Here is a 12,849-nt window from a genome sequence, read left to right as displayed (position 1 = left end):
CCTCGGCAAAAAGTGGTAAAACCGACCTCGGCAAAAAGTGGTAAAACCGACCTCGGCAAAAAGTGGTAAAACCGACCTCGGCAAAAAGTGGTAAAACCGACCTCGGCAAAAAGTGGTAAAACCGACCTCGGCAAAAAGTGGTAAAACCGACCTCGGCAAAAAGTGGTAAAACCGACCTCGGCAAAAAGTGGTAAAACCGACCTCGGCAAAAAGTGGTAAAACCGACCTCGGCAAAAAGTGGTAAAACCGACCTCGGCAAAAAGTGGTAAAACCGACCTCGGCAAAAAGTGGTAAAACCGACCTCGGCAAAAAGTGGTAAAACCGACCTCGGCAAAAAGTGGTAAAACCGACCTCGGCAAAAAGTGGTAAAACCGACCTCGGCAAAAAGTGGTAAAACCGACCTCGGCAAAAAGTGGTAAAACCGACCTCGGCAAAAAGTGGTAAAACCGACCTCGGCAAAAAGTGGTAAAACCGACCTCGGCAAAAAGTGGTAAAACCGACCTCGGCAAAAAGTGGTAAAACCGACCTCGGCAAAAAGTGGTAAAACCGACCTCGGCAAAAAGTGGTAAAACCGACCTCGGCAAAAAGTAGTAAAACCGACCTCGGCAAAAAGTAGTAAAACCGACCTCGGCAAAAAGTAGTAAAACCGACCTCGGCAAAAAGTAGTAAAACCGACCTCGGCAGAAAGTAGTAAAACCGACCTCGGCAGAAAGTAGTAAAACCGACCTCGGCAGAAAGTAGTAAAACCGACCTCGGCAGAAAGTAGTAAAACCGACCTCGGCAGAAAGTAGTAAAACCGACCTCGGCAGAAAGTAGTAAAACCGACCTCGGCAGAAAGTAGTAAAACCGACCTCGGCAGAAAGTAGTAAAACCGACCTCGGCAGAAAGTAGTAAAACCGACCTCGGCAGAAAGTAGTAAAACCGACCTCGGCAGAAAGTAGTAAAACCGACCTCGGCAGAAAGTAGTAAAACCGACCTCGGCAGAAAGTAGTAAAACCGACCTCGGCAGAAAGTAGTAAAACCGACCTCGGCAGAAAGTAGTAAAACCGACCTCGGCAGAAAGTAGTAAAACCGACCTCGGCAGAAAGTAGTAAAACCGACCTCGGCAGAAAGTAGTAAAACCGACCTCGGCAGAAAGTAGTAAAACCGACCTCGGCAGAAAGTAGTAAAACCGACCTCGGCAGAAAGTAGTAAAACCGACCTCGGCAGAAAGTAGTAAAACCGACCTCGTCAGAAAGTAGTAAAACCGACCTCGTCAGAAAGTAGTAAAACCGACCTCGGCAGAAAGTAGTAAAACCGACCTCGGCAAAAAGTAGTAAAACCGACCTCGGCAAAAAGTAGTAAAACCGACCTCGGCAAAAAGTAGTAAAACCGACCTCGGCAAAAAGTAGTAAAACCGACCTCGGCAAAAAGTAGTAAAACCGACCTCGGCAAAAAGTAGTAAAACCGACCTCGGCAAAAAGTAGTAAAACCGACCTCGGCAAAAAGTAGTAAAACCGAGCTCGGCAAAAAAATAAAACGGAGCTCGGCAAAAAAATAAAACGGAGCTCGGCAAAAAAATAAAACGGAGCTCGGCAAAAAAATAAAACCGAGCTCGGCAAAACATAAAACCGAGCTCGGCAAAACATAAAACCGAGCTCGGCAAAACATAAAACCGAGCTCGGCAAAACATTAAACCGAGCTCGGCAAAACATTAAACCGAGCTCGGCAAAACATTAAACCGAGCTCGGCAAAACATTAAACTGAGCTCGGCAAAACAATAAACTGAGCTCGGCAAAACATAAAACTGAGCTCGGCAAAACATAAAACTGAACTCGGCAAAACATAAAACTGAACTCGGCAAAACATAAAACTGAACTCGGCAAAACATAAAACTGAACTCGGCAAAACATAAAACTGAACTCGGCAAAACATAAAACTGAATTGGGCAAACAATGGAGTTCCACCAAAAAATAAAACTGTTCGGCAAAAAAATAACATCGGAAGTGGTACAAATTGAACAAAAAAGGCAGCACTAAAATTGGAGAAAATTAACACCATAATTGGAAAACAGCAATACGGAAATAGACAAAATAAAACACAGAATTTGGTAACAAGAAGCATTTAATGTGTGAAAACAGCACCGAACCTAGTAGAAAATAGCACTGAATGTGGCAAAAAAAAAATAAAACCATTTTTTTCTGTCTCTACCTATAACTAACCATTAAGAATCTGCATTCCATGCGGGAAGGCATGCCGGTCCCCAGCACAAATCTGCAGATTAGTGTTGAGTTCCGGCCAGTCTGTGGATGGTCTTTAAGGCAGTTTTCCATCTGCCTAGGCTAATGCGGGCTGGTTCCTCTTATTCCACCTCAGTTATACTATGTCACTGGTTGCTGGTGTGAGAGTTTCCCATGGGGGTTCACAGTGAGCCGAACCGCACAATAATCCTGGGTTCGGTGTGAGACAGTGGTGAGGTGAGTGGACCTGCTGTAGCCTGTTGTCGGATTGTGAACCACTGAGGGCTACGGTGGGACGAAGCCTCTCCGTCGTTTCTAGGTCCCCAGTTTCATGCAATACAATACAACCATTAAGAATTCTAATTATTCAGCAGTGAACTGTACACTACCTGAAAAATTTATAAGAGTAGAGCTCAAATGAATTGTTATTTACAGAAACTTTTTTTAAATTTGAGTACATAATATGTGCTTTCTAAATATTTTTGGTAGACCAGTTTTTGAGCTTCAGTGACCTGCCAGTTGTAGACCACTGCTATTTGGGATCATTAAGAATTGATCATGAAACTCTCACACCGTGCCATCTTTCTGTGTTAACAGTCCCATATACACTCTATATATTCTCCGATTTCAGTCTTCTCTAACAGCTTTCTGGTGTGAAGTTTGATCGTGTCGCTTATTGTAATGACATTCAGTTCTTCACTTAAGTCTCTTATTCCCTCCCCAAAATTTCCAGACTTTTCCGGATGGAAATTATACAATTCCCTTAACCAGTTTCCACTGTATGTGAGACAAGTTATACTTTTCTAGTTTTGAAGGCAGCAAATTAATTTTCTTCAGTTATTGCCTTACTTATTAGTAATTATTCAAAGTTCAGCTAGAATTCACAGTTTTCCCAACAACTCTATAGCTTCTAAGACCTTATCATACTTTGAAATTCCTTTGCTACTGTCATTCATTGTCATGCTGTCTCACTGAGTGATATCCTCAAACATATTATAAATCCTCACAGGTACACACTATGAACTGTTGTCATGGAATGTAGTATCAACAGAACGATACTTACTAGGCATCTAATATGACTCCTTCCTTTCACATTACAGCAGACTAGAAGCATGATTCGCAAGATAGGTGGCATAGAACAACTCTGCAATGAAATTAATTAAAAAAAGAATCAAAATCTGAACATTCTATGCAGATCTACAAAATGTGTGTTCAAATAAGAATTCATGTTTCACTAAATTAAAGCACCCACCTTTCCTTTTGTGTGTATGTCAAATTCACACTATGTGACAAATCCTCAAGCACAAGTTACACTCTGTCACACTACCGAGCTTTCAATTAGAAACAGCCCTAGAGCCACAGACAATAACAAAGACTTCTGAGGTTGGCAGGCATGCCAGACATAGATGTGATGAGGTAACCAGTATTACAAAAGTTTAATGACCATTTGCACTTTTTCTCAGGTGATTCCAAAACAAATTGATTCAGTAGACTGCATAAATTGCCACAAAATAACTGAGAATGTTTCTTTCTATCAATGAACAGATCTACTGCCCCTAAGTGCCTCAATTCAAATCTTCCTGAATTCCCTGATGTTCCCCATAGTTTTGTAGTGAATTCAATTTATCTGATCCCAATTTTCCAGGTTTTGCAGGCAAGCTGCCACTCTGTGTGATATTCCCCACTCAAAAACCTGAATTTAATCCACACTGTGGCTCAGAAATGACATCGTCGGAAAATAAAAGAAATAACTCTAGATGATGCTACCACATACAGTGAACATTGTGAGTAAAACTCAGAAATGAATTTTTATGGCATTCCACAATACATATACAAAAATGCCCAACTGCTCATGACACTTCACAAAAGTGTCAACAATTATGCAACAACTAACCTACTGATCTTCGCCAAGTGCTATGAGTGATGGTCTTATGTGTGAATACCATTTGGATTGTGATCAATATGTATAACCCCATTATTCACAGCACCTTATGAAAGCAACTATGCCAGTAGTTGATACAGTGTGAATAATTGGAATCATCAGTTTCACTGAACAATGTATTTGCAACACACACAAAACTTAAGTATCATAATACTCTTACACTAAAATACACACAGCCTCCAATCTAAACTTCATCACAATGCTCGTATTAGTTTATCTCCCAGTGTGTACGGGATTGTTGTCCACAATCCCATCAACCTACGCACCAGTAATGGATATTCTTACTCTTTAAAATATGATCCTAATCATTATAGCATTTTTCACATGCACAACATGCCTTGAATGTTGAAAGCTCTTCACCCGCCAAGGCACCAAGAACATTAAAAACAATTAAACTTAAATTAGTTCCTCCTGTTAAGGTAATGGCTTTTTTTTATATACAACCATTCCTCTCCACAAAGATATAAATTTCACCAAGAAAGTCAAATGTACAAAGCTCAGTTAAATACTCAGGTGCAATGCACAAATGCACAGTTCACTATTAAGACAAAAAGGCAACAGGGTTTGGCACAAGTCTTATTTTCACATATTTCACAAAACTAATGGCAAGAGAGAGGAAATAAAAACAAGAAATTTTTGACTAAAGTTATAGATGTTATTCACAATCTCAAAGAATTTCACAGTCAGACTTAGTTGATTTTAAAAAGCATTTGATCAACAAGTACACTTGCAGGTAGCACAAACTTATTTTATTATTTGTACATAGAAAAGCAGTTACCAAAAATAGCTCTATCTCGCATTTAACAACAGTTATCTTCATTTGTAAAATTTAATGTTTTTTATTTCCCTTGTTCTACTGAAAAAGGCTGATTACTTCACCCGGTGACATTTCTGCCATATGATGTGGCACTTTCAATGACCACGGTGCAATAAATGTTATCCAGTGCAAAGAGGAATATGAGTAATTTCCTTGTGCTGTTGTAAGGTCAAAGTAAGTGTGACCTCTTCGATTATTATTTTGTAGCCACGAGTGGTGCCAAAACCAGTCCACTAGGCTCTTCACTAGTTTCCAACTAATTTCATCATCAAAGCTGTATGAATTTGTTACAGCAGGGCAAGCAGTTCCATTTCCTTCCACAGTTTCTGTAGACTGTTCTGACAACTTCATTGCAATATCATTGACAATATTATGATTGAAGTCAACTGACACGGCAGTGTTGTCTCTATCAGATGACCCGAGAGAGGCAAGAATGAAATTTGTAACCACGGTATCAGCATTCTCCTGCTCACTGTTAGCTGTAAAATTCTGAGGTATCTCAGCAGTTGATTGACTGACGTCTTGAGTATTCCGAGAGATGGCATTTCCTGGTATTTGGCTGACAATAAATGCAGATCCTAGCAGAGCCAAAACACTTACAGTGTAACTTGTTATGCAAACAGCAGACACCTAAAAAAATAACAAAAGTCTATTATGTATCATTTGAAACTTTTCAAGAGGGAAAAAAGAATGTTTTATTTAAAAATATCTTTTACTAACCAGAAGGTATGAAAATTACAACAAAAATATGGCCATTGAAAGCCTCAATCAGAAAACAAACAATGGGCAGACTAAGCTCAGAGTATTTCAGGCACTGTGTGGTAACAGCCACTTACACAAGATCGAAAATGTTGCTAAGCTTTGGGACAATACCCTTTTCTGAAAGCTAAAGTGACATTTTCCATCTTTTTTGATGTACTTGATACCTGAAGTACTTGGCGAGTAGCTATATTAACACTTCCATTATAAAAACACGAAACTTAATATTTGCTGACACTTGCTTATATAGCAAAATTTCATTTTAAAGTTTTAATGTAAAGGACTTTGCATCAATTTCATGTGTTCAGTTTATTTTAACTAGTGGAAACATAACCTCACATTTTGGTTGTGATGCTCTTATACTCTGCCTGATCCTCCCCCCTCTTTACCATACAGTGCCATTAAAACACACACACACACACACACACACACACACACACACACACACACACAAGTCAGTCTGAAAGTTCCCAGAGTGATACTACCCCAAGCATGTAAGTAATTTCATTAAAGTAAATACAGTGCCACCTTGAAATAACAATCATTGTAAATAAAAAAATGTGCATTCGACCAGTCACTCATGAAAACGCAGCATTAAGTAGTGGACAGATATGTCAACATTGTTGTGTCACAAATCACAATAGAACGTTTCTAAATCAAGAGTTCAAGACTTCTCTAGAATGTTCTAAGGAAGAGAAAAGAGTGTGCAAAGTTTGTCGCAGACATATTGATTGCCAAATGAAAATGACAATGCAGGGTCATCTGGTACAAGTTTATTGAAATTGTTTATTCAGACAATTCTTTACTTGAAATAAATCGTCATGGGTTACAAGATTAGTGCCAACAATATGAAACCACCACAAAACGAGAAAGTACAGAATGGGTCATTGGTGGTTCGCCAAGACCGAAGAAAATACAAATGTGATGCACAGGTTAAACAACATCGCAAAGAAATTTTCTGAGTTTTACATGGTGAATGTTCTGTACACCATACTGAACTGGCAGGAGAAAATTTAGAAAAACTTGATGCATTAAAACTATAATCTCCACTTTTGTCTCTGTTTTCTTAATCCAGTCTTTAAACTTTTTGGATTGATGGTGTATTTGATACACACTACATACACAATCAAAATACCTGTCATTTTTTAGTTGTAACCCAACTGCAATAAACAAAGGAACACACGTCAAATTACATGAAAACATCAAGCACCTTTTATTTGCAATTCAGGGGCATTTGGCACTTTGTGTCCAGGCTCGTTTGATGAACTTAAGCAAAGAGCATTAGTCAGTACCACTATGTCCCACCCTTTCTTTAGTTGCACTAAATAAAGGCACAGCCAATGACCTTGCCGCAGTGGTAACTCCGGTTCCCCTTAGATCACCGAAGTTGAGCACTGTCGGGCTGGGCTAGCACTGGGATGGGTGAACATGCGGTGTGCTGAGGGCTGTTGGCAAGTGGATTGCACACGGCCCTTGTGAGGCAAACTGAGGAGTTACTTGATTGAGAAGTAGCGGCTCCGGTCTCGTAAACTGACATACATCCGGGAGAGCGGTGCGCTGACCACATGCCCCTCCATATCTGCATCCAATGACGCCTGTAGGTTGAGAATGACATGGTGGCTAGTCGGTACTGTTGGGCCCTCATGGCCTGTCCGAACGGAATTTAGATTAGTTTAAATAAAGACACATGCATCTGTTAATACTTTCATGTCTTGATTTGAAGACCTTCCCCTCTGCCCTCCATCCTGAAGGTGTGGCAAAATAAATACCAGTATATAGAGGGTCCAACTGCTCATAAAATCAGAATACTTGTTGAAAAAGAGTTACTTTTCTAATCCACATTTAAAACAATTACCCTGGCAAATGTGTTGCCAACAACTCAAAAAAATAAACAAGCCAATAAAATAAAACTAAATCAAATGCATGTATCTGCTATTGCGGTAGAAGGCCTTAGGCAGTATCTGTACTGTAGTGCCACATCCTGTCTTCTGAGGATGTTATTCCTGCCTGATCTGCAGAAGATTCTCTGCATAGTTTGTAAGAGGTGGTGAGAGGTTATAGCAGATCAAAAGCTTACAATCAATCCACCATGCATGCTCAGATCATTGAGAAAGTAAATATTTTTGTGTTAAGGGCAAAGATCCTTATCAATTTAGTTTCAAAATCTCAGGACATAAAGCTTTCATCATCACCCTATTCAAGAATTGAAGTGTCCTTCAGCATGTTAGCACCCTGTTAGATCTAGACCTCACACATGCTGCCAGTGTATTGTGTTCAACAGGCTGGAAAAATATGCTTGGGCATCCGTCTATTGTGTGGAAAGAGGGAGGATCACACTGGGTATAGGTGCATCAATACAGTGAATGCAATTCAAGTGCACACACCTGCCGTTACAGTCAAAACTGAAAGCCAGTAGCAATACCTATTCAGCCGACTGCACATTTTCAAGCCAGGAGTAAAGCTAATAAGTAACTCCATATCAACTGTTTGAACGTGTCCTCTTCTTGGCACTATCCACCTCATTTATTCTGAAGCCAAATAAAAATAATCAGCCATTTTACACACAGATTAATGTACAGTAGTTTTTTAACCACCCTTCAATACTGAGATCTACTCAGAGAGCATCCAATATCAAGAAATCTTTAACATGATAGCTAGGGAGACGTATTGACAATATTGTATGGTTCAAATCTATAAGATGTCACAAGCATACTGTTCATATTGCTCAGTTAAATCGTTAATAGTTATGAATTGCACTTACTGTAAGAACTGCATTCACTAATGCTGTTATATCTACAGATTCCAGAAGTCTCTCCATGTCTGTATAAGTAAACCAACCTCTCCGCTTGCCTTCTTGTAATGCAATCTGCTTCTCGAGACACCAGAGCCTCTTCCAAAAATTCTGTTCACTCACAAAGACTTCCCAATTCTGAAACAATGTAAATAAAAGACAAAGTGACATAAAATATGTTTTCCTTACACAAAGTGATGAATCATTGTCCAAGTTAATCACTTCTTGCAGGCATGTTTTATATACAAAGGTAGTTTTACAAGAAGCTTCAAGTGTAAAATACACATGAACATTGGGATATTTTTCACATTTTCTGTTGAGTTTTAGTAACACCCTCTCATAATATTTCTTATCATACACTTGTACAAACAAACAAACATTAAAATCCCTATAGGAATACTGTTGCATACAAATCTGTATGTCAATGGGTGCAGCTTCCACCATCCAGCTCACAAGAGAGCTATGCTGAATGCTCTTGTACACAGAATCAGAACTATGCTGGACAATGACCACCTCAATTCCAAGTTTAACCATCTAATGATTGTGTTCGATGGGAACAAGAATTCTATCCATGACATTAGGTGAACACTGTAGTGCAAACCAAGACGAAATCATTCAATGAAGCCACAAGGACCAACACAAAGTGTGATTTCCATTCTTAAATGCAAAAACTAATGGAATAGGTGAAGTCCTAAACAGCCAACAAATCAGACCAGTCTTCCGGCCATCCCAGAAAATTAAAGAAATGTTGCAGCCTGTTGAAGATAATTTTGGCCTGAGAGTTTCAGGGATTTATAATATTCCTTGCTAGTATGGCAAAAGTTATGTGGGACAGTCTATACGGACTGTTGCCAATGGCTGCGTTGATCATCAGTCACCTGAAGTACAGGAATTTGGGGGAAAAAAAATCTTTGTTGCCTGAGCAACACCTGCTAAACAAATAAAAGATTTTGTTTTTTCACACAAGGGTTGCTACACATGTCACACTATTTGGACTCTGACCAGGGAAGCAGCTGAAATTAAACAAACAACTTTAATAGAAACAACAGTTTTGCACTGAGAAACAAATGTACGCATGCACTTGGTAAAGAAAGGACACAGAGGAGGACTTCACATACAGCAAATTTTGTACTGTGGCCATCCACAGCTGTAGAAATGTACAAAGATGAATACGACCACATGAGCTGTATGATATATCTTTATTTGTGATCCAACTAGTTTCGCGGCATTAGATACACATCATCCAGTATGCATATTTATTTTGTAATTTATTTCAAACAATAACCATAGAAATTTGGAACACATGAGGCAATACTGACCCTATGGCTTATCTTAGAAGCTAGATTAAGAAAAGGCAAACCTACATTTCTAGCATTTGTAGACTTAGAGAAAGCTTTTGACAATGTTGATTGGAATACTCTCTTTCAAATTCTGAAGGTGGCAGAGGTAAAATACAGGGAGCGAAAGGCTATTTACAATTTGTACAGAAACCAGATGGCAGTTATAAGAGTCGAGTGGTATGAAAGGGAAGCAGTGGTTGGGAAGGGATTGAGACAGGGTTGTAGCCTATCCCCGATGCTATTCAATCCGTATATTGATCAAGCAGTAAAATTCAGAGTAGGTATTAAAATCCATGGAGAAGAAATAAAAACTTTAAAGTTCGCCAATGATATTGTAATTCTGTCAGAGACAGCAAGGGACTTGGAAGAGCAGTTGAACGGAATGGACAGTGTCTTGAAAGGAGGATATAATACGAACATCAACAAAAGCAAAATGAGGATAATGGAATGTACTCAAGTCAACTTGGGTGATGCTGAGAGAATTAGATTAGGAAATGAGGCACTTAAAGTAGTAAAGAAGTTTTGCTATTTGGGGAGCAAAATAACTGATGATGGTCGAAGTAGAGAGAATATAAATGTAGACTGGCAATGGCAACGAAAGTGTTTCTGAAGAAGAGAAATTTATTAACATCGAGTATAGATTTAAGTGTCAGGAAGTCATTTCTGAAAGTATTTGTATGGAGTGTAGCCATGTATGGAAGTGAAACATGGACGATAAATAGTTTAGACAAGAAGAGAATAGAAGCTTTCTAAATGTGATGCTACAGAAGAATACTGAAGATTAGATGGATAGAACACACAACTAATGAGGAGGTATTGAATTGAATTGAATTGAATTGGGGAGAAGAGGAGTTTGTGGCACAACTTGACAAAGAAGGGACCGGTTGATAGGACATGCTCTGAGGCATCAAGGAATCACAAATTTAGCATTGGAGGGCAGCGTGGAGGGTAAAAATCGTAGAGGGAGACCAAGAGATGAATACACTAAGCAGATTCAGAAGGATGTAGGTTGCAGTAAATACTGGCAGATGAAGAAGCTTGCACAGGATAGAGTAGCACAGAGAGCTGCATCAAACCAGTCTCAGGACTGAAGACCACAACAACAACCAGTAAATAAGCCAACATTCTTGCTCTAACTGTGATAAAAATGTTCAATCATCAAGAGGATGTTCGTCCAATTTAAAATACGGCAGAATGTAGTGATCTGAGTTCATCTAGGTGGTCATTGCGGACCTCATGTTGTCACAATGTTACACTACTGGTTTCCTGTAACAGTATTATGTTCCCTACATTCTGCATATTTTTATTTTGAGTACGGACCTTTTGACAGTTGAGCATTTTTATCACAATTGCAACAAAGAATGTTAGTCACCTATTGGTTACCATTTAAAATAATTTATGAAATAAATATGTATCCCCAAAGACGTGGTTCTAATGCTGCTTAACTAGTTGGATCAAAAATTTAACATAGAGCTAAAGCAGTCTTTTTCATAAAGGTAGACTCCAATAGTTTATTGCCTGATACAAATCATGGTGCTGCAACAATGCTGGAAAGAGAGAGCAAACATAATCTATGGATGTAGAGGGGCCACCTCAGTACGCACCATTCCTATGGTATCATGATATAACCCAGCCAATCAGATGCCAATCAGTGGGTATAAAAGTGAGAGCCTTGTCATTTTCACAATGGTCAGAATTAGCCCCAGACTACTACGCTGATGTAGGCAATAATCAAAAGCTTGGAACGTTATCCAAATTTGACATTGTAAGTAAATAGAACTTTCGTACAAGGACTCCACTGTGAAAGATTTTTTTTTTTTTTTTTTTTTTTGTGGTTTTTGGGCACACAACTTCAACAGTCATTAGCGCCCAGACTACGTTAGGAATGCACTGCAAGGCACACGTTTAAAACGGTAACTAAAAGGGAAAACACGATAAAAGATCGACAGGCATAGAATTAAAAAACAACATAATCAAATGTCCTTAGACAGGTTGGTCAAGTTGATAAAACGAAGAACGCGAGCAGCTGCTCCTGGGTCATCTGCTAAAATGGCATCGAGAGTACATGGCAGGCCAAGATCAAGACGCAGTGTAGTAAAATCCGGACAGGACGTTAAAATGTGGCGGACCGTCAGCAATTGCCCACATGGGCAGAACGGTGCCGGCGCAGCCGTCAGCAGATGGCGGTGGCTGAACCGGCAGTGTCCAATTCGTAACCGGGTCAAAACTACCTCCTCCCGCCGAGAGGGGCGGGAGGAGGACGTCCAAGCCGGGGGAAGAGGTTTCAAGGCCCGAAGCTTGTTGTCTGTAAGTGCAGCCCAATCGGCATGCCACAGCGATAAAATGCGCCAACAAATGACCCTGCTACAATCTGATGAAGGGACACAACAAGAAATTGTTCGAGGCTGGAGGACCGCAGCCTTGGCTGCAGCATCTGCAGCTTCGTTCCCAGGGATACCGACATGGCCAGGAACCCACATAAAGCTAACCGGAGAACCGTCGTCCACCAGCTGCTGAAGAGAGCGTTGGATCCGGTGCACGAAAGGGTGAACCGGATACGGATCACTGAGGCTCTGGATGGCACTCAGGGAATCGGAGCAGATGACATAAGCAGAATGTCGGTGGCGGCAGATATAAAGAACAGCCTGGTAGAGGGCAAAGAGCTCAGCTGTGAAGACCAAACAATGGCCATGGAGCCGGTATTTGAAACTTTGTGCCCCGACAATAAAAGAACAACCAACCCCGTCATTGGTCTTAAAGCCATCTGTATAAATGAAGGTCATATTAATGAGCTTCGAACGAAGTTCGACAAAACGGGAGTGGTATACCGAACCGGGGGTAACCTCCTTTGGGAGCGAGCTGAGGTCAAGGTGAACGCGAACCTGAGCCTGGAGCCAAGGTGGCGTGTGGCTCTCGCCCACTCTAAAGGTTGCAGGGAGTGAAAAATCAAGGTGTTGAAGGAGGCGATGAAAGCGAACTCC

The 12,849-nt window shown here is 40.2% G+C and overlaps 1 protein-coding gene across 1 annotated transcript in view; it reads right to left on the bottom strand.

Moving 5' to 3' along the window:
• Positions 1-4,794: 4,794 nt before the first annotated feature.
• LOC126473457 (protein CNPPD1) overlaps positions 4,795-12,849 on the bottom strand; it is a 48,533-nt gene continuing 40,478 nt past the window's right edge. The window contains exons 5-6 of the mRNA XM_050100522.1: positions 8,499-8,666; positions 4,795-5,608 (exon numbers count right to left, since the gene is read on the bottom strand). Of these exons, the coding sequence (XP_049956479.1) occupies positions 5,015-5,608; positions 8,499-8,666 (762 nt within the window). The 3' untranslated portion in view covers positions 4,795-5,014. The remainder of the gene's footprint in view (positions 5,609-8,498; positions 8,667-12,849) is intronic.

The sequence above is a fragment of the Schistocerca serialis genome, chromosome 1 (genome assembly GCF_023864345.2).
Source record: "Schistocerca serialis cubense isolate TAMUIC-IGC-003099 chromosome 1, iqSchSeri2.2, whole genome shotgun sequence".
NCBI classification, from domain to species: Eukaryota; Metazoa; Arthropoda; class Insecta; order Orthoptera; family Acrididae; genus Schistocerca; species Schistocerca serialis.
This window is presented reverse-complemented; position numbering and strand designations above follow the sequence as displayed.